The sequence below is a fragment of the Pogoniulus pusillus genome, chromosome 13 (assembly GCF_015220805.1).
Source record: "Pogoniulus pusillus isolate bPogPus1 chromosome 13, bPogPus1.pri, whole genome shotgun sequence".
In the NCBI taxonomy this organism is placed as follows: Eukaryota; Metazoa; Chordata; class Aves; order Piciformes; family Lybiidae; genus Pogoniulus; species Pogoniulus pusillus.
In genome coordinates, this window is record NC_087276.1 from 11792048 (window position 1) to 11816736 (window position 24689).

At 37.5% G+C, this 24689-nt stretch overlaps 1 protein-coding gene across 1 annotated transcript in view; it reads left to right on the forward strand.

Annotated features, from left to right (window-relative positions):
* The window catches only part of LOC135180262 (uncharacterized), a 79784-nt gene that overhangs the window by 11776 nt on the left and 43319 nt on the right, over positions 1 to 24689 (forward strand). Inside the window, exons 7-29 of the mRNA XM_064152637.1 lie at positions 1090 to 1193; positions 2991 to 3156; positions 4299 to 4481; positions 5386 to 5538; positions 6027 to 6174; positions 7324 to 7482; positions 8054 to 8172; positions 9235 to 9513; positions 10447 to 10602; positions 11032 to 11216; positions 11967 to 12149; positions 12921 to 13012; positions 13182 to 13351; positions 14534 to 14693; positions 16265 to 16344; positions 16811 to 16991; positions 18125 to 18389; positions 19531 to 19541; positions 20157 to 20290; positions 21203 to 21361; positions 22422 to 22602; positions 23007 to 23218; positions 23750 to 23938. Of these exons, the coding sequence (XP_064008707.1) occupies positions 1090 to 1193; positions 2991 to 3156; positions 4299 to 4481; positions 5386 to 5538; positions 6027 to 6174; positions 7324 to 7482; positions 8054 to 8172; positions 9235 to 9513; positions 10447 to 10602; positions 11032 to 11216; positions 11967 to 12149; positions 12921 to 13012; positions 13182 to 13351; positions 14534 to 14693; positions 16265 to 16344; positions 16811 to 16991; positions 18125 to 18389; positions 19531 to 19541; positions 20157 to 20290; positions 21203 to 21361; positions 22422 to 22602; positions 23007 to 23218; positions 23750 to 23938 (3669 nt within the window). The remainder of the gene's footprint in view (positions 1 to 1089; positions 1194 to 2990; positions 3157 to 4298; positions 4482 to 5385; positions 5539 to 6026; positions 6175 to 7323; positions 7483 to 8053; positions 8173 to 9234; positions 9514 to 10446; positions 10603 to 11031; positions 11217 to 11966; positions 12150 to 12920; positions 13013 to 13181; positions 13352 to 14533; positions 14694 to 16264; positions 16345 to 16810; positions 16992 to 18124; positions 18390 to 19530; positions 19542 to 20156; positions 20291 to 21202; positions 21362 to 22421; positions 22603 to 23006; positions 23219 to 23749; positions 23939 to 24689) is intronic.

Below are 24689 nucleotides of genomic sequence, written 5' to 3' on the forward strand. Positions count from 1 at the left end.
ACTGTGCAGCCAGAATGAAGTATGTAGGATTTTTATGAGGTAACCCTACAGTAGGTTTTTCAGTTTTACCCCTTGTGAGAGCAAGGAGCAGCTTGTGAATGAGGGGCTAGAATTTATTTACATTGAAATTTGTGTGGTAATGTACTGCAGGTAGAATTGCTGTATGCTGCAGCAATTCAGCCTAAGCAGGGAGAACAACTCTTGGGCTGCTACACCTTTAACCCAGCCTATGCTGCCTGCAAAGGTAACAGCAGTTATGATTGGGTGTATCCACGCAAGATGAAGTGTCTTCACACAGTACCAGAGGTACTCAGCAAAACTTCTAAGCATTTTCCAAACCTTGGTTAAATGATCGTTCTCATTAACTTAAGACTAACATGAAGTTATCTTGACTATTATTTATGTGCTATGTCAGTGTATCTGGTCATATGTCAGAACTTGCTGTACAAAGTCAGAGAAAATGATGACCTTTTATTCTGCATTGTAACCACAGCATTGCATTTTGTTTTATTATTTATTTGTATGCTAGTGGTGTGCCTAGTGATTGCTGAGTGCTGCTGCTTGGGGGGCTGACTGGCAGCCTAAGTGAAAGCTCTTTTCCTTATGTGTTTGCAGCCTGAAGAGAAAAGCAAGATAGGAGTACATGGAAGAGAAGAGGTTTTACCTTCAGATTACATAATAAATCAGTGACAATGCTGGTATAATCCAGAGTCTTTGCTATGCTCTGTTCTCTTGCTGGCGAGGGACAACACAGACTCCACAAGATTCCACGTGAATCGCACCGGAGACCTTTATTGTTGGTTATGACCCTGTTTATATAGTACTGAGCACAGGCCACACACCTATATATTAGCATAATTTAGGCAAGTACAGCTCGGCCTTCTGCATAGAGCACACCTTGTTTTTCCCTTTAGCCAGATGGCCCACTGTCTTTCCTTCCCTGTGGGAGGCATCCTGAAGCTGTGGGAATGAAGGTCAAATGCTTATGCGCTGCTTGCTGTTATTCCCTCTTGCACTGCATTTCCACATTCTCTAAAGCCTGTTTCTGCACAGCTGTAATATTACATTTATTATTGTGCTCTCTTACAGGCTGCTGACCTTTTCCTGACTCTCATTTTTGAGCTTCGACATCTTTCCCTGGAGGCCTTAAAAGCACTGTGGCAAAGATCTTCATTTAAATGCAGAGACAACTGGTAAGGTCCCTTTAATAATAGCATTTAAGAAATACATATAGGTAATAAGTGTTTTGTAAATACTTTAAATAGATTAAATTCTTAAACCCATGTTCAAATGTTGGATTTAAGTTCAGAGCACTTTAAAGAACAATCTGTATTGCAAATCTTGTTTATGTGAGAGAAAGATGACTTTCCAGACCCATGCTAATTCTCACAGGCTTCCAGTTTCAGGAGCTATGCTAATAGGAAACTTGAGTCATGGCTTAGATGGAAATCAGTGCTGCTGGTTTTAAGCATCAATTGCCATTTATCATGAAAAAGCTTACTTGTATCTGTATCGTCAGCACCATTAATACTCATGGGGGAGAGGAGACAAATGTTAAGCTGGGAGCATGGGCATGGTGAAGCCACATCTCTTCAGTAGCTGCCTGGTCTCAGATACTGCACTGCAGCTTTAAAGATCAAGGCCTACACCCCTCTGCAGTTGGACATAGTTCTGGTCTAATGGTGTGAGACTTTCAGAAATACCCACTCAGTACTATTAAAACCAATACCAATTTTTTTTCTCTCTCTGAAATCAGTATTCTGAAAAGTATAAAGAAGCAAGTTTTCTACCCAGTTTCAGTACAAAATATCATCAGTTTGTTTGAAATTAATCTAATGCTGTATTTGTAACTATCTTAAACTTCATGCAAAAGGGAGAATTTTTTGTTACGGTTTAGATGTGTTCTCCCAGTTTGACAAACAGTTATAGAATAGAATCATAGAATGCCCTAGGTTGGAGGAGACCTCAAAGGTCATCTAGTTCCAACCCTCTGTCATAGGCAGGGACATAGAACAGGTTGCTCAAGGCCTCATCCAACCTGGCCTTGAACACCTCCAGGGAGGGAGCATCCACAACCTCCCTGGGCAACCTGTGCCAGTGTCTCACCACCCTCACTGGAAAGAACTCTTTCCTAACATCTATTTTGAATCTCCCCTCTTCCAGTTTAAACCCATTACCCCTTGTCCTGTCATTACAAGACCTTGTAAATAGTCCCTCCACAGCCCTCCTGTTAGGCCCTCTTCAGATACTGGAATGCTACTACAAGGCCTCCTTGAAGCCTTCTCTTCTCCAGGATGAACAGATCCAACTCTTGTAGCTGGTCCTTGTAGGAGAGGTTCTCCAGCCCTCTAATCATCTTTGTGGTCCTCCTCTGGACTCACTCCAACAGGTTAATGTCCTTCTTGTGTTGGGGGCACCAGAACTACACAGTATTCCAGGTAGGGTCTCACAGTCATGCTAATACGTATCAATTTTAGAGGGCTGTCTAAACTACTCTACCTCTTTCTGTATTAACTTTAAACTGTTTTTTCTTGGGACAAAATGATTAACTTTAGGAACTAAAAAGAATCACAGGCAGACTGCTGTCTTAGTTTGATCAAGGTGTTTTTACCCACTTCATCTTGACTGATTCCTAGTTACTACAAGTGTCCATCCGCCAGTACAGGAGCTGGGCTCAGAATAAATACAGAGGGACTCTTAAGGGAGAAATATATATTTGTCTGTTATGTTGGTATAGTTAAGGTCTAAAGAAGCACAGGAATTACAAGCTATTCAATTCAGTTCTATGTTTTTGTCATTGTTATTGGTGTTATTGGCTAAGGCATATTTCTGTAAGGTTACTAAACCAAAGGATAAAACTGATTTCTATGGAACCTGGTATTTGCTAAGCCAGTGGACTTTTATTGACTTTGAAAAAAAAGCCCAATCTCAGTATGTTTGTTTGTATTCTGATCATTTTAGATTTGCTGTACTTCTTTCATGTGTTGCAGGCAGCCGCTAATAGATGCTCTCCCCTCTTGTGCTACAGAGGCATGTATTGTCCTAATGAAAGAAATTATAGCTTCTGGAGAAGTAGAGGAAGACAAAGTGGAATATTTCTTCTGGTCACTTTCATTTATTCCTAAACCTACTTTAGGCATGATTGAATCTCTTGCTGTGAGTGGATGTTCCTTTATATTTTTTTCAATTTATATGCATCTAGCTGCTCTTTTTTTTTTTGTATTTTACACTATTAGTCTTTTTCACAGCTTTACAAGAAACTCTTACCTGATCAGGTGATTTTGGTAATGAATTTACTGGCTATTTTAAACGTGATTCCAATTTAGTCCATTGCAGGCTTTGTATTTAGCACCTGGAGGCATTTCAGTCCTTTGTATATGTAGTACTACTGCAGCTTTTGACACATGGAGTATTGTGTCCAGTTCTGGGCTCCCCAGTTCAAGAGTGACGGGAACTACTGGAGAGAGTCCAACAGAGGGCCATGACATGGCTAGAGGACTGGAGCATCTCTCTTACAAGGAGAGGCTGAGACACTTGTGTCTCTTTAACTTGGAAAAGAGAAGAGTGATAGGGAATTTTATCAATGTTTATAAACGTATAGAGTGGAGATTGTGAGAATAGGACTGGGATCTTTTCAGTGGTTGCCAGTGACAGGACAAGGGGCAAGAGATGCAAACTAGAACACAGGAAGTTTCACTTGAACTTAAGCAAAAACTTCAACAGTACTAGAGCACTGGAGCAAGCTGTCCAGAGAAGTTGTGTAGCCTCCTTCTCTGGAAACTTTCAAAATCCACCTGGATATGTTCCTGTGTAACCTTGTCTAGGCATATTTGCATCATCAGGGAAGTTGGACTAGATCAGATCTCCAGAGGTCACTTCCTAGCATTCTGTGATTTTTCCTTAACTAAGTTACCTGTCTGCAGAGTAACACTGGCTTCATTTTACAGTATTTTTTTTTTTCTTTAAAACTCTGTTGTTCTGCAGGATTTATACAGTGGAACCTATCACACTCCTTCCTAAGCAGTTAGGGCATGATTTCCGTTGAAAAGAACTGAGGTCTGTCAGGTTGATGCTAATTTAGCCTGTATATCCACATGTGAACGTGCAGGACTTTGCTGCTGTATCTCTGTAGGATTGTTCTTTTTTGTTTGTTTAAGTCCTTCAAGGGATATTTGAAAATATGCATTGTTGAGATGAAATTTTATTATGTATATTTTGATATATTTAGGTTGTGGTGTGCTACAGTAATGTTGAGAGACATTTCTGAAACACCTTGTTCTTTTTGTGTTTGCTTACAGCCTTTGCTGAAGTCACCAGGAGCAAGTCAGAGCTGCTTTTTGGGAGTAACTGCCCTATTACATAGGTTTTGTTCAGCTTACAACTCTTGTGATGGTGCACCTGCTGTGCAGAGTGTGATGAGGACTCTGGGGAAGTTTTTGAGAGGAAACTGTGCTGTGCAAGATTCAGAAGAACACCGCAAGGTATCAGTCACAGAGAATCGTATCTTTAACTGACATTTGCTGCTGAAGAAATATTTTTGTGTGTTCTGTTGATGATCTGCTTAATCAGTTCTTCTTTATCATTCTTAGGAAGAGATAGCCATAGCAGTGTATCAGATAGCAGTAAGAGCTCAAGAGCTGAATTTTATCTCATGTCTTTGATTTTCTAGTGTGCAAGCTAAATTCACAGAATTTGTATTTTTCTTCATGCAGTGTGAGCAGTCTTTACACTTTTTTTTTATCCCATTTATTGAGAGAGTAACTTAGATTAGAACAGATTTTATGCACTTAGAGCCTTGAACAAAATTTTAATTAGGCACTGTGTTGCATTGAAGTAGCTAAGCTTTAATAAAGAGTGTGTTATTGAAATTTGTTGACTGCCAGCACTAAAATAATTTCTGGGTTCTGAAGTTGCACAGGTTTCCTTCATGTTTAGTGAGGAAAATGGTTAAATTATGGCATCTGCTGGGGAATTATTATTTTAAATATGTTACTTTGTCCAGAACTCTGTTGAATCACTAAATGGTCAAAATGTTTATGATCAAAATAGACTTGAAAAACTTGTACAGTATATTAAATCCATGACTTTTTCATTGTGATGATGTAGGTTTTTTTTTAATGCTTCTGTATTCCATCAGGTCTAAGCTAAATTTTACTCACAAGTGCTAGATGGCATTGGAACAGTCATCCATATTCATATGAGTCTTGTCCTCACATTAAAGCCAGATTATAGCTGGTACAACAGAGCCTGTAATAAATCACTCTAAATAATCAGGAATAATTTTAAATAGAGCATTTTACACAGGAAACGTTAATGCAACAAAATTTCACATACAACTGACAGCATGTGGAGAAATTTTTGTTCTAGCTTGCTTTGCATTTACAGATGGAGCTGGTGTTAAAAGCCATTGGAAATGCAGGACTGGCAGCACCTTCACTAGCTCCTGTTTTGAGCTTGTGTGCTTCCCTGAAGAGTAATCCAATTGGAATTCGTTTAGCTGCTATCCAGGCCTTCAGGCGCATTCCCTGTTATATCAGGGTAAGTGATTTATTGCCAGCAGGTGACTGATGGCTTTCTGGCATTGGCACAGATTTTTAATTTTCTGGAATAGTTTCAAAACATGCAAGCAAAGAAGGAACAAGTGTAAACATGGCTTCCAGCAGAGCTCTGCAGTTCGAGAGCTTAGTAGGACCATGCGAAGAGCAGACCTATAACATGCTCTGCTGTAGCTGAGGTAATGCATCCGATGACTGAGGTAAAGCTTGTTACTACTTAAAAAGCTGCCTCATTTGGATGGCATGTATTTGTGTGGGTTGTGGCTGATGCTTTTTTCCTATAATCCCTTAGAAATGCTAAATATTGATTTGAGAAGCTTGTTGTGATTGGCAATACACTATCATAGTTAGAACGTTTTGTCAGTGGTTTAACAGATGAAAATTCAAAACTTGTTCATCTCAACTTGATTAAAAAAGAGTGGCATAATTGTATGTTTTGTTTTGGTAAGGTACATTCTTATTACATTCTAGGAGAAAAACATATTAATTCAACTGTATGAAGCAGCCAATGAAGATGTGGAAATAAGGGTTGCAGCTTATTACATAGCAATGAAATGTCCCCATGAAGAGTTATTTAAACAAGTACAAAGGACTTTGCTGCATGAAACATCCAGTCAAGGTTAGCCAAGCAACTAGTGAAGTCTTACACTTTCCTAAATTGTGCTTTAATGTAATAATTACTTTACATGTGTAGTAGTACCAATCTATATAAATTTTTATTTGATCTTAATCCTTTGTAGGTTGTTTTTAAAGTACTGCCTTTATTATTGCCACATTTTGTATTAGAGTTGTGATATTGGTACTTAGCAGCAGTCAGTAAGGTCTGGCTCTTCACTGGCAGCGTTTAATGAGCTGAGTGCTTGTTGGAAAGACATATGTGGAACATCTTTAATGTTTAGTGCATTAGAAATACAGATGGATAACTCTAAATTACATTTTATTAAGAAAGAGGCAAGTGACAGAAACAAGTACTGCATGTGAACTCTTTATTAGTTATCTTTTAAAATGCTGCATTTACTATTTATTTACTTGATGTAATACGAGTATTTATAATAAGAACTTGCACTACCATGGTCTTTCATTGCCAATGTCTTCAGTTATTTTACATCAGTTTTGATATGGTTTTAATATTGATGACAGTATTGTCAAGATCTGAAGAAAGTCCTGTTGGTTTTCATTTAGGTGATGTAAGATACTTTTGAGACTTAAGATAACTTCAAGGCTTCCTGCAGTTAGCATCAAGGCTTAGTGGGAAGATCTTTGTCACTGTGAAAGCAGCTATTCTTCAGGTCGACTGAAAAGCCTCTAAGGATTGCAGTTTGAGAACTGCGTATCTAATGGACAACAAATGGCATCACAAAACTTTATAACATGGGAAAAACAACTTTTGTGAACTCGGACCTGTTGAGCTAAAAATGTTGTGAAGTGTGTTGGTCATATATCCAGTTGTATAACGGCTGGCCAGCACTGTAGCAGAATGGAATACTGTATATTAGCTTTTTTTGCTTCTTTTTTCTGAATTTAGTATAGAAGATCCTTGCCTGTATAGGTTAGCTGAGAGACATCTGCTAAACTAGGGAGTGGATGGCCCCTCACATGCCACATTGGAAAGAATAAGACAGTAAACGTGTGCAGAAAATGAATGCATTCAATTATGGTCAGGGGATGAAGTCTGGTGTAAAAAAATTAAGAGGTCTTCATATCCATTATTAAAACAGTCGGATTTTTTTTCTCTAATTCCTAAATGCTTTTCTTTGTTTAATTTAAGTGGGCTCCTTTGTTTGGAGTCATCTCTCTCAGCTCCTGGAGACAGATGATCCATTGAAGGAGCACCTTCGAGATTCTATTCCTGATGAAATCCTTAGTAGAGATTTTGACCGGGAGACATGGAAATACTCTTCATATTCTGATGTCACATTCCACTCAGGTTTGTAAAGTTTTAGAACTTAGCGCTTTGTAAGATAAAGATCATTAAAATTGCATATGATTTTCCTTTACTCCAGAAAAACTTAGTGTCTTAAGCCTGTATTTGCATATCTGGGTGCTATTGATTCTGCTCTGACGTTAACTGAAGTATATCAGATACCATGCAGCTTTGCCTTTTGTGAGAGAAGAGCATAAGAACCAACAAAATTTTAGAATGTTTTTGTGAACATTAACTTTTTATTCCTCCTTAGATGAGCTTCTTTTGCAGCAACGGGGACTGGGGTGTATTTTTTCTTCTGATGCATCTACTTTCCTTGGTATAAGAGAAGATTCAGACAAGTTACTACCTGTTTTACTGTCTATTCATCATCTGTTTTGAGCAAAACCATTAGATAATATTTGTCAGAGTTAGATTTTGATTGTTAGTCTTTTCCAGTCTTCATTGTGGACTTAATGTTTTATTCACCATCTCAAAGAGCAGAGCTGCAGTTTTCCAAAGAGTGGTGAGACTTGTGAAGTATGTGAGAATAGCTCATCTCCAAAGGACAGACATCTGATGTTTTCTATTGCAGCTGGTGCAGGTGCAAATGTGGAAGCGTCAGTGGTCTTTTCTTCTGCATCTTTTCTACCACGATCAGTCATGACAAATTTGACTGTTCATCTTATGGGGCAGGCTATAAATCTACTGGAGGTAAGTTTATGGATTTAATAAAAAAAAAAATATTTCTTCAAAGGACCCTTGGTGTATTGAAGTAAAAAGAAATACTTTAATTTCTGTTTTCCCATTGCAGTTCCTTTAGCAAGGTATACTATTCACTGCAGCAGCAAAGTTGCCTCAGACAGATGACTCTTTTTGCAATGGATGTAGTCATAATAAAACCATTTTCACTCTGATAGTACTCTACGCTAGCCAAATGAGTTATATTCATCTCTTGATTATTCAAATGAAAGCTGATAGTGCTTGCTGAGGCACTGCTCTAGTTCCTGTTTAGGATAGTATTTTATTTGGTTGACTTATAACAGAAAATGGATTGGCTTGAGTATACTGTTCTTATAATACAGAAAATAGTCATATGTACCTAATTGGAGTCACTGGTATAGTCCAGCTGAACATCCAGTACTTGGGATGTTTAAATGTACTGCTTACAACGTCATCATCTTTAATCTACTGTGCCTCTGAGAGAAAGTAGTGTTTGGTATATAAACTCTTTATTTCAGGTAAAAGTATGTATGGAAAAGAAATAATTTAATGTATCCTTCAGATCTCCAGTTTAATCGTGCAAGGGAACAAAATATTTTGTACAGTGTCATATACCCTGGATTTACATGCTAGTAATACTGTTTCAGCCAAACTTCCAAACAGAATCTTGTTTCAGGAACATTCAAAGGATCTGTTGATTGTTTTCCAATTGAAATACTGTTTGTAACGTGCCAAAATACCAGTAGCTTGAATTGTCCCATCGTGGTGTAAATGAACCAATACTTGAAATAAAAAAGGATTTTACAGTACTGAACATTAACAACTAAAGAATTTTTACTGGAAAGTTTTGATACTGGAATATCCAGTATTGGATGCTACGTGAGCTGGGATACTAAACTTCATAGACCACTGTGATCTTGTATGGCAAATGTTTCTTTGTATGAAACACTACAGGTTGCATTTGGGTATAGTTTTAAAATTTTTGCCTGTAGAAATGGATGTGATTTATTTGTCCCTTTGTCAGGCTTTTCAGTGCTGTATACTTTCCCCTAGATTGGTGTAAGATTAGAGAATGCTGAAGCTCTTGTGGAGAAGGTTTTCTGGCAGAACTCTGCTACTTTCAGTGACTTTTTTTACGCAAACACCGATGAAAGAAACAAGTCAGAAAACCCCGTGGAAACAGCAGGAAAGGTCACACAGAGGAGGCTGACTTCAAAGCGATACAACAGTGCTGATCGTCTTGTGACCAAGTCTGGAAAGCCGAAGTTGAGACATGCTAACCAGAATTGTGCTGGTAGAAAGTACAGTAAGATGAGCGAGTTAGTCGAAAAGGTAACTGACTCTGTAGCTCTTGAAAAAATTATTGACAGTCTCCACTTAAAACTTAAGGCCCCATCTAGTGTTGGGTAACTGTTCTTTAGTAATGTGACTCCTTTGCACAAAGCTTTAGTAATTCGTTCCCCCACTTGGAGAGAACTTAACACCTGCACAAAATACAAAGCAACAAAGAGCCAAATCTTCAGTTTTTCAGACTTTTATTGTCTCAAAATGATGACTCTTAGCCAGATCTTGTGTTTGTTGACTTCGTGACACAATGAATGACTGCTAGATGTTAAGTTCCTGAGTCATGCTGTTTGAGATCTGGCTTCCCAGTTTGATGTCAGATGTTATATTGACTTTCTGTGAAATTACACGTTTGGAGAGAGCTATATTCTATGCATGTAAGAGGAAAGCTTTGGGAATTGCCTTGAGTCATTAATGCATTAACTGAAAAACTGGGGAACTATAATTTATTTAGTTTGTCTTAGACCATCTTTCTTTGTGAGGTTCATCTTAAGAGTTCTGTCTTACAATGTAATCTCATGTTCATATTGTTTTGTGTTGTATTGATTCATAAAGAGGGAAAATATAAAATTGTTACTTTTAGAAGTAGCAATCATGGCACACATAATGACAATTGAGATTTTATTTTTCATAATCTAATCTGTAGGTACGTATCATAATACTCTCCTTTTGCCTGGTTGTCTTAGGAGTAGACATTACTTTTGTTTGTAATAAAAGTCAGCTTGTGTGGTGCGGAGCTGAAGTTTACCTGGAAAGAACAAGTACTAATGCAGGGTCCTATGTGGTCTTAATATTTATAAAAGGCAGCCTAATGTCTGTTCACTAATAACATGGCCTGCACTGAGGAATTGTTTATTATGAATTTGAAAGGAAATGGATATAAGTATCATCTCTTCCCTATTTATTTCTTTATCACGGCAGTTCACGGAGAGAATGGTGAGAAAGGAGGTGATGAAATGTGAGCTAAGCATGAAAATCTTTGGAAATGAACTTAGCTTCTTGGATTGTGAAGATTTAAGAAAACAAATGAAATATTATTCTTTAAATCTGGCTGAGTTGGCTGTCAGACTTCTGAAGGTAAAAGGATTTTTTTTGTTTCTATTTGAAAGTAAATATCTTGAGAAACTACTTTCTGACAGATACGTAAAAGATACAAAATACTACTTACTGCTTCTCTAAATTGCACTCCAAAAGGCACCAGTATATAGTGAGTTGAAACAGTATTCAGTCTCTTAGGCAAGCACTTGTTGTTTTGCTTGGTGGTTATTGCCTCTTGCTTTTCTCATTCAGATCCATCTGTGCTTAAATGAAAAATAATTCTGTCTTCAGGTAGAGTAGGACTAGTGTCTAACAGGCCAGTTTTGGGTTGCTTTCTACCTTGTTACCCAAATCAGCTTAGTTAAATGCAGTGAATATTTGTATCTGGAAAAATTCTTGAATGCTGACTCTATTATGGAAAGTAAAAATCCATTTTTTTTTTTGTTTATTTGGACTTTTTCACCCTAGGGGCAAGAGATCCAGTTTAATAAAAGGCTGAGTTTGGCCACTGAAGAATTGCAGTTTCCAGCAATTTCAGGATTTCCAGTTCAGCTGGCAGTCAATGCCTCAGCAGCAATCAACATAAAAATCAAAGGGAGTGCAGATTTCAAACAACAGTCAAATTTCTTTCTAAATGGATATATTAAGCCAAGGTATTATCTACTGCAAGCATGTCACTGTCACATATTCCTGATGTCAAATAGCAATTCTTCATATGAAATGTTCGTGTGATTCAAATTTTGTTGTAATCTTTTGGGAGATGCCTGAAGAATACCAGCTTTCGTCAACTTTATATTGCTGAATGGTTGCAGTGCGGTAAGGACAGTAGTGGTTTTTCATGTACTGATTTGAACTCACTGTTTGTCTCTATCTGTAAATGAAAGTCCTCAATTCTTGCATGTAGATGATCTTTTGAACACTTTACCTGTTAGAGGGATGGCATTTTGGGTTTCTCTCATTATCAGACATGCACCTAAAGGGTATGGATGTGCAAACCAGTGGATGACTTAATCCTGTGTTTCCTTGTTGTAGCTTTTTTTATACATATTCAATACTTCTACCAAATTACACTATGTAGAGATAAACTTACACCATGATACTCACTATTAACTGCCTTCCTTTTGCTGATTTTTTCATACTGAAGACTGGGTTCAAATCCCTTACTTAGGAGATGTAATAAAACTATACCTTAATTCATGCTAGGAAGTGTATATCTGTGGATATATATTTTTTTTTCCATTATTTCTTGATACAACATAGGCATTATGATTTTAATGTTAGAATATGTTGGCTTAGAGCATCAAATGCTGTGTATTTATGAAAAGGATGAGCAGCCTCTGCTTTAAGTGCTTTTAAAAGGACATGCTTTTTATAGAAGAATATGTATCTAAATTTTTCCACAGTGCTTTCATCCAACTTTCTGTCCAAATGGGAACTGTGGGGACTCTGGGACAAGCTGGCCTAAGCTGGTTAACAGGAATAAGGACATCCAGTAGTCTTGATGGAGGAATCCAAGTCAAAAATGGGCAAGACCTCAAAGTTTTCTTGAACACTCCAGAAGAATCCATGGAGATAATTAATTTCAGGTAAGATTGAGTAAGGACATCTTCCTAAAATAGTAACCAGGATAGTTTTCTTGAATCAGAATGTAGCTGGAAATCTCATTGATGGAAGTATATTTTGTCAGAAAACATACTGTTTCGGTCTGAATCGCAGTCCAAATTTGCCATTCAGAAGAACAGGAAGGGGAAATTAATCTTTGCATTTTATATCATTTTACTATATAAACATAGGTTCACATCAAAGCCTTATGAAAAACAGTTCTAAATGCTTTCTTCATTCTCAATGTCAGTGCTGTTTCTGGAAGTTTCATGCCATTTAATTTAAAGTACTAAAGTGGTAGAGGAAAAGCTTAGCATTACTTCTGCAGATATTATTTAGCAAAAAACAGGTGCAAAATGGTATTTATGAAAATGACTGAATAATTTGGAAATTCTGAAAGGACTTCAATCTTGTAATAAAATTTATATCCATATATAGCCTAAGGGGGTGGGGGGAGAAGGTCTGGAAGCCAGGAAGGGAGTGGAGTTGCAATAAGCTGACCAAACCAGATTGCTCAGGAAAGAAAAATCTGATACTGACTGTTTATAACAGTAGAAGAATCTCAAGGTAATGATAGATTAAATATAGAAAGCATGGATAAAAGCGAGTGCTAATTAGTAGAAATATAGTCTGACCTTAGCAGAACCTCATCTTTCTTATTTTCCGATCGGGAGTAAGACGGTGTGTAACTGAGTATTTTGTTTAAATCTTGCTATAATTGTTTTTAAGTGACCGTTTGAATTTCCTGGTTGTAGTTCTAAACTCTACTTCACAGTAGTGGATGAAACAGAGGAGATAGATGTTTTCCAAGATCACTCAGAAACCAGATCTTGCACTGGGAAAGAAGGTAAGTCTTGTTCATCTTAGAAAGCTTGATCATTCTGAAATATCCATAGCAAATCATCATATTCAGTAGAATTTTGGTTTTACAAACAAAAAAAGGTTTTCAATGCAGTGTTCATTTGCATGTTTTCTTTGTTTTTCTAACTGAATGTTCAACTGTTGTTTTCCACCAGTGTCTGAATTTATTGGCTGGCAGCTGTGTTCTGAGATGTCATATCCTGACCCTGCCAGCAGTTTGGTTTTCCCTCTTGCTGGACCTTTGAAAGTGGCTGTCCTGTTAACTAAACAAGACAAAGGCCTTCAGCAGTACCTTGTAGAAGCTACATATAACTATATTCCTCAGGTACCATTATGGCATGCTTCACCTTGGCTTTCGATGTAGTTTATTATGCTGATGAAAGAATGGTGTAACTCAGTGCTGTGTATTCAATTAGCTAGCATTTAGGGTCTACGTTACTACTATTGCCATTTCCATTAGACTTGAAAAATATGTTGAAAACCAATTACAGGCACTGATGGTAGATACATACTCTTTCCATATACAGAACAGCAAACATGAATACTAAGTCATTTGGCTAGATAAGACTGATAGAGCTGAAATTAGAGACCGGGATTTTTGACTTGGTGCTCAGTACTACACGACCTGTCCCCACTTCGATTGACTTGTTTGTCCTTGTGAGAAAAACCCTCAAACTCTGAATCATTATTTTACATTAAACACCTTGTTTAAAAGTAGAGGTTGGGCTCTAATGAATCCACTCAAGAAGACTGTAAGTTGTTCTAATGTGTTAGTTTGGGCAAGCTCAAGGTTTCATGAATGGTTTTCATCTTTTGGTAAGAATTTATGACTTTTTCTAAAAGGGGACTATAGGTGTTGCACAGGCCATAGCTGGACTCCTTGCAGCTCAGGTATGCTGCTGGGCTTGAGATAATTCTTCTTGCTGGAAGACCACTTGAACTTTGTCTGTATTCAAAGGCTGCTCGGTATTTCTAAGACAGCGAGATGATGGCAATAAGCAGAGTGACTCTCCCTTTGTGATTTCTTTTTTCTGACTTTCTTTAATAAAAGCAGGAGAGGCAGCAGGCTTTTCCCTGTGCCAGTGAATCTGATGTGTGTGAGCAGAGCGAGCCCAAAACTTAACTAAGGCACCTCCTACAGGGGTTGTACCCCTGCTGTATCCCACTACTGACACCAGAGTGCGCTCAATGCACCCTTGCCAAATTCTAGTCGTTTAGGTATGAACTCTGGAGCTTAACTTTATCACTAGAAATGCAGTCTGATTTTTCCCTAAATTTTGGCAGATTTAGAATAAGGTCAATGTGCTGTGAAATTCAAGGTGTTCAGACAGCATCGGACAGAGAATGGAAAATGTAGCCTGGCAAAATGAAATTTCTTACTGAAATCTTGAAAAGCAGATAGGTGACCATTTTCTGTGGCTGTGATCATGTGATGTAGCTCAGTTTGGCAGATTGTTTTCTAGGTGCTCTGCCAACTGCAAATGTAGTTATCCTATCTTTCTTTCAGGAGAATTCATGGATCCCAAATGAAGCTGTCCTTCACTTCTTCATTGGGACTCCAAAGTCAGATTTGAAAAGGGATGTTGGTGTTGACCTATATTTTAGTATCCCACAGAAGAAATTCAGAGTCAAATTTATACAACCTAAGAAAAAAATCGAGATTGATGGTAAGTTTTTCAGCTATGAACTGTATCATCAGTTAATGTCAGTTAGGAGACCTTAATCAGAATTAATAAAATAACAGTATCAGTAATCTAATGCTAAAACTACATTCTTGGGTGATAGCCATTCAGTTGACTGCTTTGGATAACACCCATTCCTGCTGTTTTTTGCATCGTGGTTGAGACTTTGTCGCAGATAAAGGTTCAGTACCTGGCTCACACACATTGAAGGGGAAAGTCCATACCAGTATGAATGAAGTTCAGGTTAAGGAACACAGTGAATTGTTGTCTGTGCTCCTTTATATATGCTCAACTTGCCTTGCTATGCCTGAATTTTAGTTTGTTGTAGTCTCTTACTTATGAAAAGAAATTATTTGTTGCCAAATCAATGAAGTACTGACTGTGATGGTGCTGTACATTATAATAAAAAGTAACATTCAAATCACTGTGTAGCGTAGAAAACAAAATCAACAAACACATTGACAAAACATGAACTGATAAATATATGATGGTAATATAGACAGCATATATCAGCAACTTTGATGTGCTGGTCAAGTGATGTTTTGTTTTGATGTATTCACCATATCACATATTTGGAGTTTGTGCCCCCAGAGTTTTGTTTTTTAAAAAATTCTGATTATTTTCAAATGAGCTGCATGAAAGATATACACTGTGCAAAGCTTTGTGTGCGTAGTGGTGCGAGCTCATGAAATATCTCTGCAGCTTACAGGTTTTAGCACAGGCCTAAAGGAAGTGTATGAATTTCTTCCAGAGCTAAGCTGAGTCACATGAGGCAGCTTCATTGCCTTTTCTCAACTACTGTTCTCAGAATGTCCTTTCAAAATGAGGTGTGTATTCTGAGGGCACGTTGATGCCTTTGCAAATTCCATTCCTAACTGTGAGAGTTTGCGTGTTACCCACTGCCCCGCTCTTAGGAAATCACCCAGAGTAGACACAGACGAGCTGGAAGTTTTATGAAGCTTTATATTTACAGCTTAGCACAATATACAAGCAGATATTTACAACATATACAGCTATATACAGAAATATACCAGTTAAAGGTAATACAGAAACACAACATCCCTCCCAGAAATCAGAGCCCCCAGGAGGGCTCCCAACCACTCTTTTACCTTCTTTCCACCCTTTTATCTTATCGCAGAGTGTACCTTACTCTTAAGGTGAGCTGCAAGGATCAGTAAAGGGAATTAGAAGGCAGAAGGATTAGTTACACAGAAAGCAGCCCAGGGAGAAAGCACAGACACCAGCTGCAGCAGAGACCCACTGTCTTATCTCTGTTTATGTTCTTGTTTTTATGTATCTCAGCAAGCCTATGAGTGAAGCGGACATCACCATTGTTTCCTTTTCCTAGCCTATAATCTAATTTCTCACACTAAAACATTTCAGTTTGCCTCACATCAGCACATGGGCTTTTTTACTTTGCTCTGGTATTTATTATATTTCTACTCTGTGAGCATACTGTTCACAACAAATGCAACTATGGTTTTGGGTACAGTTTTATGAAGGATCACTGAACAGCATATGTCTGGAAAAAGTAAACAGTTTTATTTTTCTCCAAGGGAAAATGGAGTTTTCTAAAAATGTACAACTTGGACACCTAGAGCTGATAGTAGATGATGAAGATGTGTACTACATTAAGGTATGTTTTGAGGTCATGAGCTCTCATACTAGGATGAAAGCTTAAACAAAAACACAGAAAAGCAAGGCAATTGAAAATACAGATACTGAGAAATAGTTTTCTGAGCAATCCCTCAGAGAAATTACTAGTAATCTTTATTATAGTGCTATTACAGTTTTAAAAGGTTTTAGTGCATGGCTTGTAAAAATAATCTAAAGCAATGTTTTCACATTCAGATATACTCAAAATCTTTGGGTTGCTTCCATTGTTACATTACTACAGTGCTATACTACTGCAAGTTTTATGGTCTGGGGAAGTGGAAGGAGGATTGTTTGATCTGTAGGGAAAAAAACAATCTATTTTCTTAATCGCACTTTCAGAATGCTCAAGTCTATACAGTTACTGTCTCAAAACTTAATCAGTTTGTGCTGTCAAGTGACTTGGGGTTTGGGTCGTTTTGGGTTTTCTTCTTACTTTTTTATTCTAGGGAATGACAGATTTGCAGATGCTGAGTGAAGAGCAGAGATATGTGACCCAACTGGAGGTAAAACTGATAAAGCAGAGCAGTCCTATCATTCTATCAGGAAACATCACTAAACAACTTGGCAAGAAGATAGCTTTTTCAGTATCCCTGAGTAATTTATTGAAGGATGCGGCATATCTTTCAGGTTAGAGGACAATAAGTATTTGTCATACAAATGTAAGTCTGGAGCCCTTAGATATATTAGGGTTTGCTGATACTTGACACATTTCTGTTGTTCCTTTCCAATCAGCAAGACTGTTTTTAGAAGCAGTTTTCCTTGATAAAATAGTACTGTTATGGTTCTTGGAATAATATGAATTATAAAAGAAATTGTGGTTTAAGTCTGGTTTTAATTGCTGTTGAAGAGGGTGGAGGAAATAAAAAATGTAAGTAGTCACCCAACAAAACAATAGAAAAAACCTCACAGCTCTTAGAATATTTTGTGTTTTTCACTTTTATTAGTAAAAAACAGTGTAGAGAGATACCTATGGGGCTAAAAATTTCTTAAGACCTGTTCTAAAAATCTTCAAATCTTTTTTGCTCGTAAATGTACTAAAGAAGGAAACATCAGAGAAACTATCATATAGGGGACTTCACTATTTGCATAGCATAATTTTCTTACAAGGTAAATTAATACAGTGGAATAAACCAGTAACTTAAGTCTAAGGCTTTCTATTTTTCCTAAGTCTTTCTTACTGTAGTCTCCATGTGGCAGAGACTTTTGAAATGTTGTAGAATTACAGGGGATTTTCCAATGAAGCAACTTTCAAGGAATGCAGAATGCCGGTTTGTTTTTTGGGAGATCATCTTTTGCTGAAATCTTTATCCTTAGCTGTCACAAGGAATGTCACTGGCTGCACCTAAAAGTGGTTCTGGCCAATTGACTCTTACATCCTGAGAATTAGGCTGGAGTATTTCTTTTGTTGCAAAGCCGCAGCCTTGCTCTGACTTAATGTATAGGTAAATATCTGCAAGTTCACATAAGGTCTTAATTAAAAGATCAGTCAATTAGAATCGATTTTTCCTTTAGAAGCAGCTTTGGTTTAATTTTTTTCACTAAGCTTCAAGCAGTGTCCAAGAAATACGTTCTACAGGGCACATATGTAGTCGGAGAAAGACAGAGCATCCAGCTTGGCTTATTTGTTTAAAGTATAAGGAGTACATTGTAGGGTTAAATAGCAGGAGCCTGAATGTATTTGTGTTCTTTTGCTCTAGTATTCTGTTTACTAGCTAACTTCACATTCTACTTTTGCATAATCAGTTCTACTTTCTTTGTAGTGTTTCTGGAGAAAAAGGCTGACGACAGGCTGAGACAATACTCACTGGAAGGCGAGACTTACCTTCCAGGTGTTCTTGGACTTCATGTCATTAGTCTTCTCCAGCAGCGTGAGGGCTTGTGGTCTCATGGATCAACAATAAAATATGGACTCCTAGGTACAGTGAAAAAAAGGGAAAGTAAAAGCATTCTGTCTCCTTTCTCTGAAAGTTATTTGCCTGTTTTAGGACACTTAACAAAAAAAAGATTTCTGTTTATTTTTAAACTGTGATCCGAGTCCTAGGATTAGTTTCTCTTTTTACTTGGATAAGCTTTATTCTTAAAGTCTGCATGTAGCAGAGGCTTTTAAAATATGCTTTTCATAAGAATGTCTGACATTTGATTAAACTCAAATTTTCAGTGGGAATTTCTCCTGAATATTTCTGTCTTGGGTGTTCATACAAAATGAATGTTTACACACATACACCTAGCACTGAAGAACTGTTTTCAGGACACAGTTGGCTGCAGTGTGTGAACTGTGAATTAATTTTATGGACAAAGTAGGTGGACATTAGTATATCGAGGTATTGAATAGTTGTAGTAGCTAGTCATGATAGGCATTGGAAGGTGATTGCATATTTGAAGTGTGTTGCATATTCAGAGTTTATGTAGCACTATGTGTAGTACAGTTTTCTTTAGCCCGCACGGGCATGAAACCATAATTTTGCTAAAAATGGTATTCTGGTCAGCGTATCTTATGCACACAAACAGAAATATATCTGAACTCTTACAACAGTATTAAATGATGTCTGGTTAAAGCCACATAAGTGTGAAGTTAAATACTTAGAACTTAGGACGTATTTTGATATTGCCTCAGTTTGATGACTTGCATGTGAAGTATTCAGCAAGTGATTCCTTGTGTAAGTACCGGGTTTAGAAAAAACAAAGACATATCAAACAAAGAAAGTAATCCTGCTCATTGGTTGAAACTTCAGATTCATTATTTAAGCTTTTTGTAAGTGAACAAAAGACCTAAACATTTTTTGTTTAAGATTTTATGTCATGTAAAATCATGCTATCAGGAGCTGAGTGGTAACAGAAGATCATCGAATATTGTGAGACCCCCAAGAATGCTGACAAGGTTGATCATGGTTAGTTTGTAGTAACCATGTAAAATTCCATGTAAGTAATAAATTTAGTGCTCATGTTTATCTAGTGCTTCTGAAGAAAACATGAGTTGACAAAATATGGAAATATGGTCAACCTCTCAAGAAAGCCTTTGATTTTCTTAAAATGGGTATAAATCATTGGACAATTTCTATTTTATTCTTAACACAAAGCAGCTATTTCTAATTGTCTGACCTTGGAAACAAATTTTAATAAAGCCTCAAACTCTTCTGTGTAAAGCCTGTAATGTGGCTATTCCCAGGATTTTCATTGGTAGTACAGCTTGTAGAAAAAAAATTTTCTTCAAGTTTTACAGATTGTTCTGCAGATGCAGCATGCCTCTAGTCAGAAGTGTAAAGCTGTTGAATGCTGTCAGGTTGGACATAGATGTGGCAGGAAAGTAAGGTCAGGTCAGAAATAATGTTTGCACAGCAACGCCGTCATCTGTGAAATGTGTCTAGCTCTTGGGCAGCCAGTGAAGGTAAATCTTGAGCTTAACTTTACGGTAATGCAGTTAATACCAGTATTGGTAGCAGTCTTCACAACATTTGTTCATTAGCTTTACACTGCAGAGCAGTACATACTGCATGAATTAAATATCTACTTGTTTTGTTTTTACTGTGGTAGGTTTTTGATTTTGTAGCTATAAATCACTTGTCTAGCAGATACAGACCCTCTATTCTGAAATGCAGATCCATTATATGTATGCTTTCCTTTGGATTCATTGGATACTTAAGCAAGTATATATCTGGAAAAGCAGACAAATCTCACTGAGATGATTTTGAAAAATAGATACCTTGAAACCAACATTAGATTTATGCTGGTAACATTTTGAAAGTTTACTTGTGAATTATTTGAATAGGTATCTTTGTGATTTAACTTGAACAGGAGAGGCAAAAACCCTTCATCATGAATGCAGTATGCTACAAAAGATGAAAAAGGAGACAGATGCACAAGGTGTTTACAAACTCGATATTGGCCATGCATTTCACTGTATGCAGACTCCAGCCTATAATCACAAGGTAGAGATACTGACCAAAGCACTTGCGTACTTGTGTTCTAAATACTCTTGTGTCCTGAGGGGCTTACACACAGCAATCATTGAGATCTCTTTTTTGGATCAGTCTTTTTCTTCTTGTCTTGCTTCTCTTTCCTTTCCATGTAGGCAAAGATACAAAGTTGCTAATTTGCGCATTTCATCACAGCTGTATGTGAGAACCCTCCAGTTATGTAATTTTAAATGTATTCATTCCCAGAACTTCTGCAGAATGTTTGTTGTGAACATTTTTGTTACATATAAACCTATCATATTAACGTTTATGATTTATTGTGCCCTTTTGCAACTACAAGTCAGGAACTCTCTTTGTTTATTCACCAGAAGTTGGATGCCTGGAAAGTAAGGCATTTTACAATGTTCTGTATTAATTTTCTGGGTCAGGTTTGTGTACTTTATTAGAAATTTCAGTGCATGTGACCCTTCCATATAGAAAAGCAGGTCTGTATAAAATTTCATCATTTACAGATGGCACGAAGACAGAGATTAAATTAAAAACATATTACTATTAGTACTGGGCATTTGCTGCAGAATAGACAGCTAACTGAAAAATAAGCTTCTCAATTAAAAGGAAATGTTGTATGCTTTCAGATTTGCTTTTGGTCAAGCCAAGGAATATTAGGATTTTCCATGAACCAAGATCTTGCCTGGCTTACCAGCTGCACAGTGAATTCATGTGGGGTTAGTTCAAGAATACCCAAGTCCAGTTACCTTAACTTTTGAGAAAAGCAATTACTCTGGCAGCACTTAACACTAAAATTTATTATATCTTCTGTTGGCTCTCTTAGCCTTTCTTGCTGTGGGAATATTTCTGCAGTTACCAGCAGTAAATAAAACAGAAGGCATGGTTTTCAATAAAGAGTGGATTTCTCTTCCTTAGGTTCACCTGAAACATGAAGAAAGCATGTCTTGGCTTTCCTCTAAGATGGAAGTGAACTATGGGAAACACTGGAATGAAATAAATAACAAGAGGAAGCTGTTGATCAGTCAAGCATTTAAGAACAGTTCTAGTTCATCTCTAGTCAACTATTTCTTGGAGGTAATCATGATTATTTAAGATGAAGGTCTTGTTATTGAACACTAACCAGGCAAACTAAGAAAAAGTTTGAGGTGAATTTGTTCATTAGACTTTTTTTTCTAACTGTGTCTACATATTAATAATACCTCATATATCCAGACCTAGTAAGTTTGAGTTAGGTACATTTTTAACCCAGGCACATAGAGATCACTGACATTTAAAATGAGCAAGAGAATGCCAGCAGATGAATTTCTCAAATGTTACGAAGGGTTTGAGTGTAATGTGATCTTGACTTCTCTGCAGAGTTTGCACATCCGAAATTACTGCAGAGATTTATGAAGGTTGCAATGCTCACACAACGTGGAAGGAGGGTGTGGGTTATAATACCTTAGAATATTACAGCATTTAGTTGGAAGTTGGTATGGAATGCAGTAGCTGAGCTACAATCAGACCTGGGTTTGGTGGTTGTTTTTTTGGGAGGTTTATAAACTGATTTCTGCCCTGGATCTATAAAAAAAATTTCACATGTAATAAAGTATAGTTAGAAGCTTCTGAGCAGATTTATGCTTTCTTTTGAAGCACATTCTGTGGGCAACAAAAGGGAAGAAAATAATTATGGATATACACTCTAATCTTTTGCTTTTCTTAGAACACCTACAGAAACTGTTACTGTTCTGCCTTATTTCTTGGAACTTCTAGGTCTTCTCTGTTGTTATCTTAGAATAGGTAGCAGTTTTTTGATGTGGGTTGTCATTATTCTATTTCCATGGGGAGTTCCTGTAAGTATAGAATTGATCTGTGATCTCAGCATAGTCTAGCCTAGCACTATCATCAAGAAGGTAAATGGTCTAAAAATTAATGGAATTTTTCCTTTTAAATTTCCAGTAGATGTAACAAATGCATATTAAAGAAACCCCACTCTGTAATTGGTCGCATGCATGAAAAGCTATAAACTGAACAGCAAATATGCAAAGCAGAGGCACAAACTGTGACCTTCCTGCAGTTGTGTCTGTGTGTTAGATTAGACAGCCCTCCAGATTGACCCCTGGTTTTGTTGAAATTTGCTTCACTTGTTTTGCAGTTTACCGTGCAAGTCCTGGAAAAGCAGGTGAATTACAGGACTCAGCTGCAGCACTCACACCACTCTCAAGGTTATTTGCAGAGCAGCACCAAATTTGAGGTGCAGTATAATGACCGTGTCCCATTTGTGGCTGGGCTGCAGTGGAAAGATGCATCCAGAAATGGCCTGAAGAACTGGGAAGGTGAAGTACCACAAACTGGTTTTCCAGTCTTAGAAAAGCCTGACACTGAAGGTGGCTGCTGTGGTTTTAGGAGGTAGTTTTGCATGGGTGTATCAGAATCATAGGAGGCAATTATGTAGACCAACCTCCTGCTTGAATCAGGACTGTTCCTAACAGCAGAGCACATCTGATGTTGCTTAGTCTATCTGAGGTTTTGGAATCTCCAACCTTCCACAGCCTAGCTGCCTAGAGTCTCTACCTATTCCGTAGTCTTTTAAAGTGCTGTTTGTGGCCATTATCCCTTGTGCTGTCTGCCATTTTTGAAGGACTTACGTTCTTCATATTTGCCGTTTACATTCAAGTTAGCCTTAAGCAGCCAAGTGAAATTTCACTTTTCTGCCATCTTTAATACGTGTTCCTTCCAGGTGGATTAAATGTAGACACTCCATGGCTATATCTGTATGCAGCTCACAAACTACAGCAGCCTCAGCATTCTGCTTATTTACTGACTACAGAGCTAACAACTGGAAAAGTTCTCTCCATTAAGAATCTTGTAGTGGAACTGTTCTATAGAGATCAAGGCAATGAGAAGGAAGGGAAAATTCACATTTACACACCATCTACTAAGTACTTGCAGGTTAGTAACGTGATGCTTATAGCGTATGGCTTTGGTGAGAGAGCTTTGTGCTAGGTACCCAACAGAACTGTGGTCATACTGAAATAACACTTGCTTAGTCTGCTGTGTGAAGTAGCTTGTTTAACAAACTAGTGTACTGTGTCCTAGCTTAAAAGAGGAGAGCTTGAAATGCCCATATTGCCTGTGCTTAAATGATGAGCTAGCTACTCTTGCTTGGGGGCAGCTGAAGCAGCACAGCCAGAGTCTCTCTATTAGCTTTGAAAAAATGTTAAGGCTACCAACTCTCCCCTCCTTGTAATGGAAATCTTTTCTCTCCCCTCTCATTAGAGGGGATAAAATAAACTTGAAGATCTTTTATGACAATTCAGAATGTTTTGATAATGTATAAGCTGGCATACTAATCCTAGTGGTTCTTGTAATAATTCTTCCCAATAAAGTGCATTTATTTAATCTCTATACTGTGCTGCTGTCACAGTAGGATTCTGTCTGTCCTAACTCAGCCAGGATAATGTGTTTTTCTTTGATTTTCAGGCATCCACATTTAATCATCTTGGGAGGGGTGTTCTGCATAGCTATAGTGAGATGATATCCCTGTGGAATCAGCTTATGAAGAGTGAGATTCATCTGGAGAATAATGAACAGGACAAATTTCTCTACTTCAAAATAAAGAGCTCAAAACAGGAATTTAACTTCACAGCCAGCTATCAGAATCTGTCAGTGGTAAGAACTGCATTTTTTCTTTTTCAGATCTGCCGCTGTCCTGAGAGCTGTTATTGCTAGTGTGGAACTTAAACACGTCTACTACTGCTTCTAGTTATGTCTGCAATGTAAAACTAGGTTCATAAAGAAAATAAAAACTGATGCATTTTGGGTTTGAGTACTTATTCCTTGTTTGTGAGGCCAGCTACAGAAGAAAGTTGGGGAGGAAAGGACAAAGAGAACTGAGATGTAGATGTGGTTACTTGTATTTTGATGCAGATGTATGGCAGGTATGGAAGATTCTGATGTCTTGGAGAATCAAAATATGTTGCCTGCTACTGAGCATAGGAACAACCTAGACTTTTACCTTGGTTTAGCTTCTACATCATTTCCCATCTAAAAATAATTTTTCTTTTGTTTGGTATCTGTAGCACAGGAAGGGTGCTCATCAGTTTGTTCTCCCAAGAGATAGTTTGGTCAGTTCCTTTCAGAAAGGTGTTTTTCTAGTCACAGCATTACATGGTTTGAAAAGCCAGTCAGTTTTTGTGTGTAAATATACTGATACTATAGCCAAAGCTTACTCATAATGCAGATAGATTACACTCAAGTGACATGTTATTAGTCTTCTGCCGTAGTCAGTTTTCTACTAATGTCACTTTTAATTGTGTGTAAATGGAGATCATGATTTAAACTGGAGCAGAAAGGGCTTGATTGGTGAAATGAAAGCCTCACTGCAGCCAGTTGAAGAATGTGCTTTCAATATTTGTGTTCC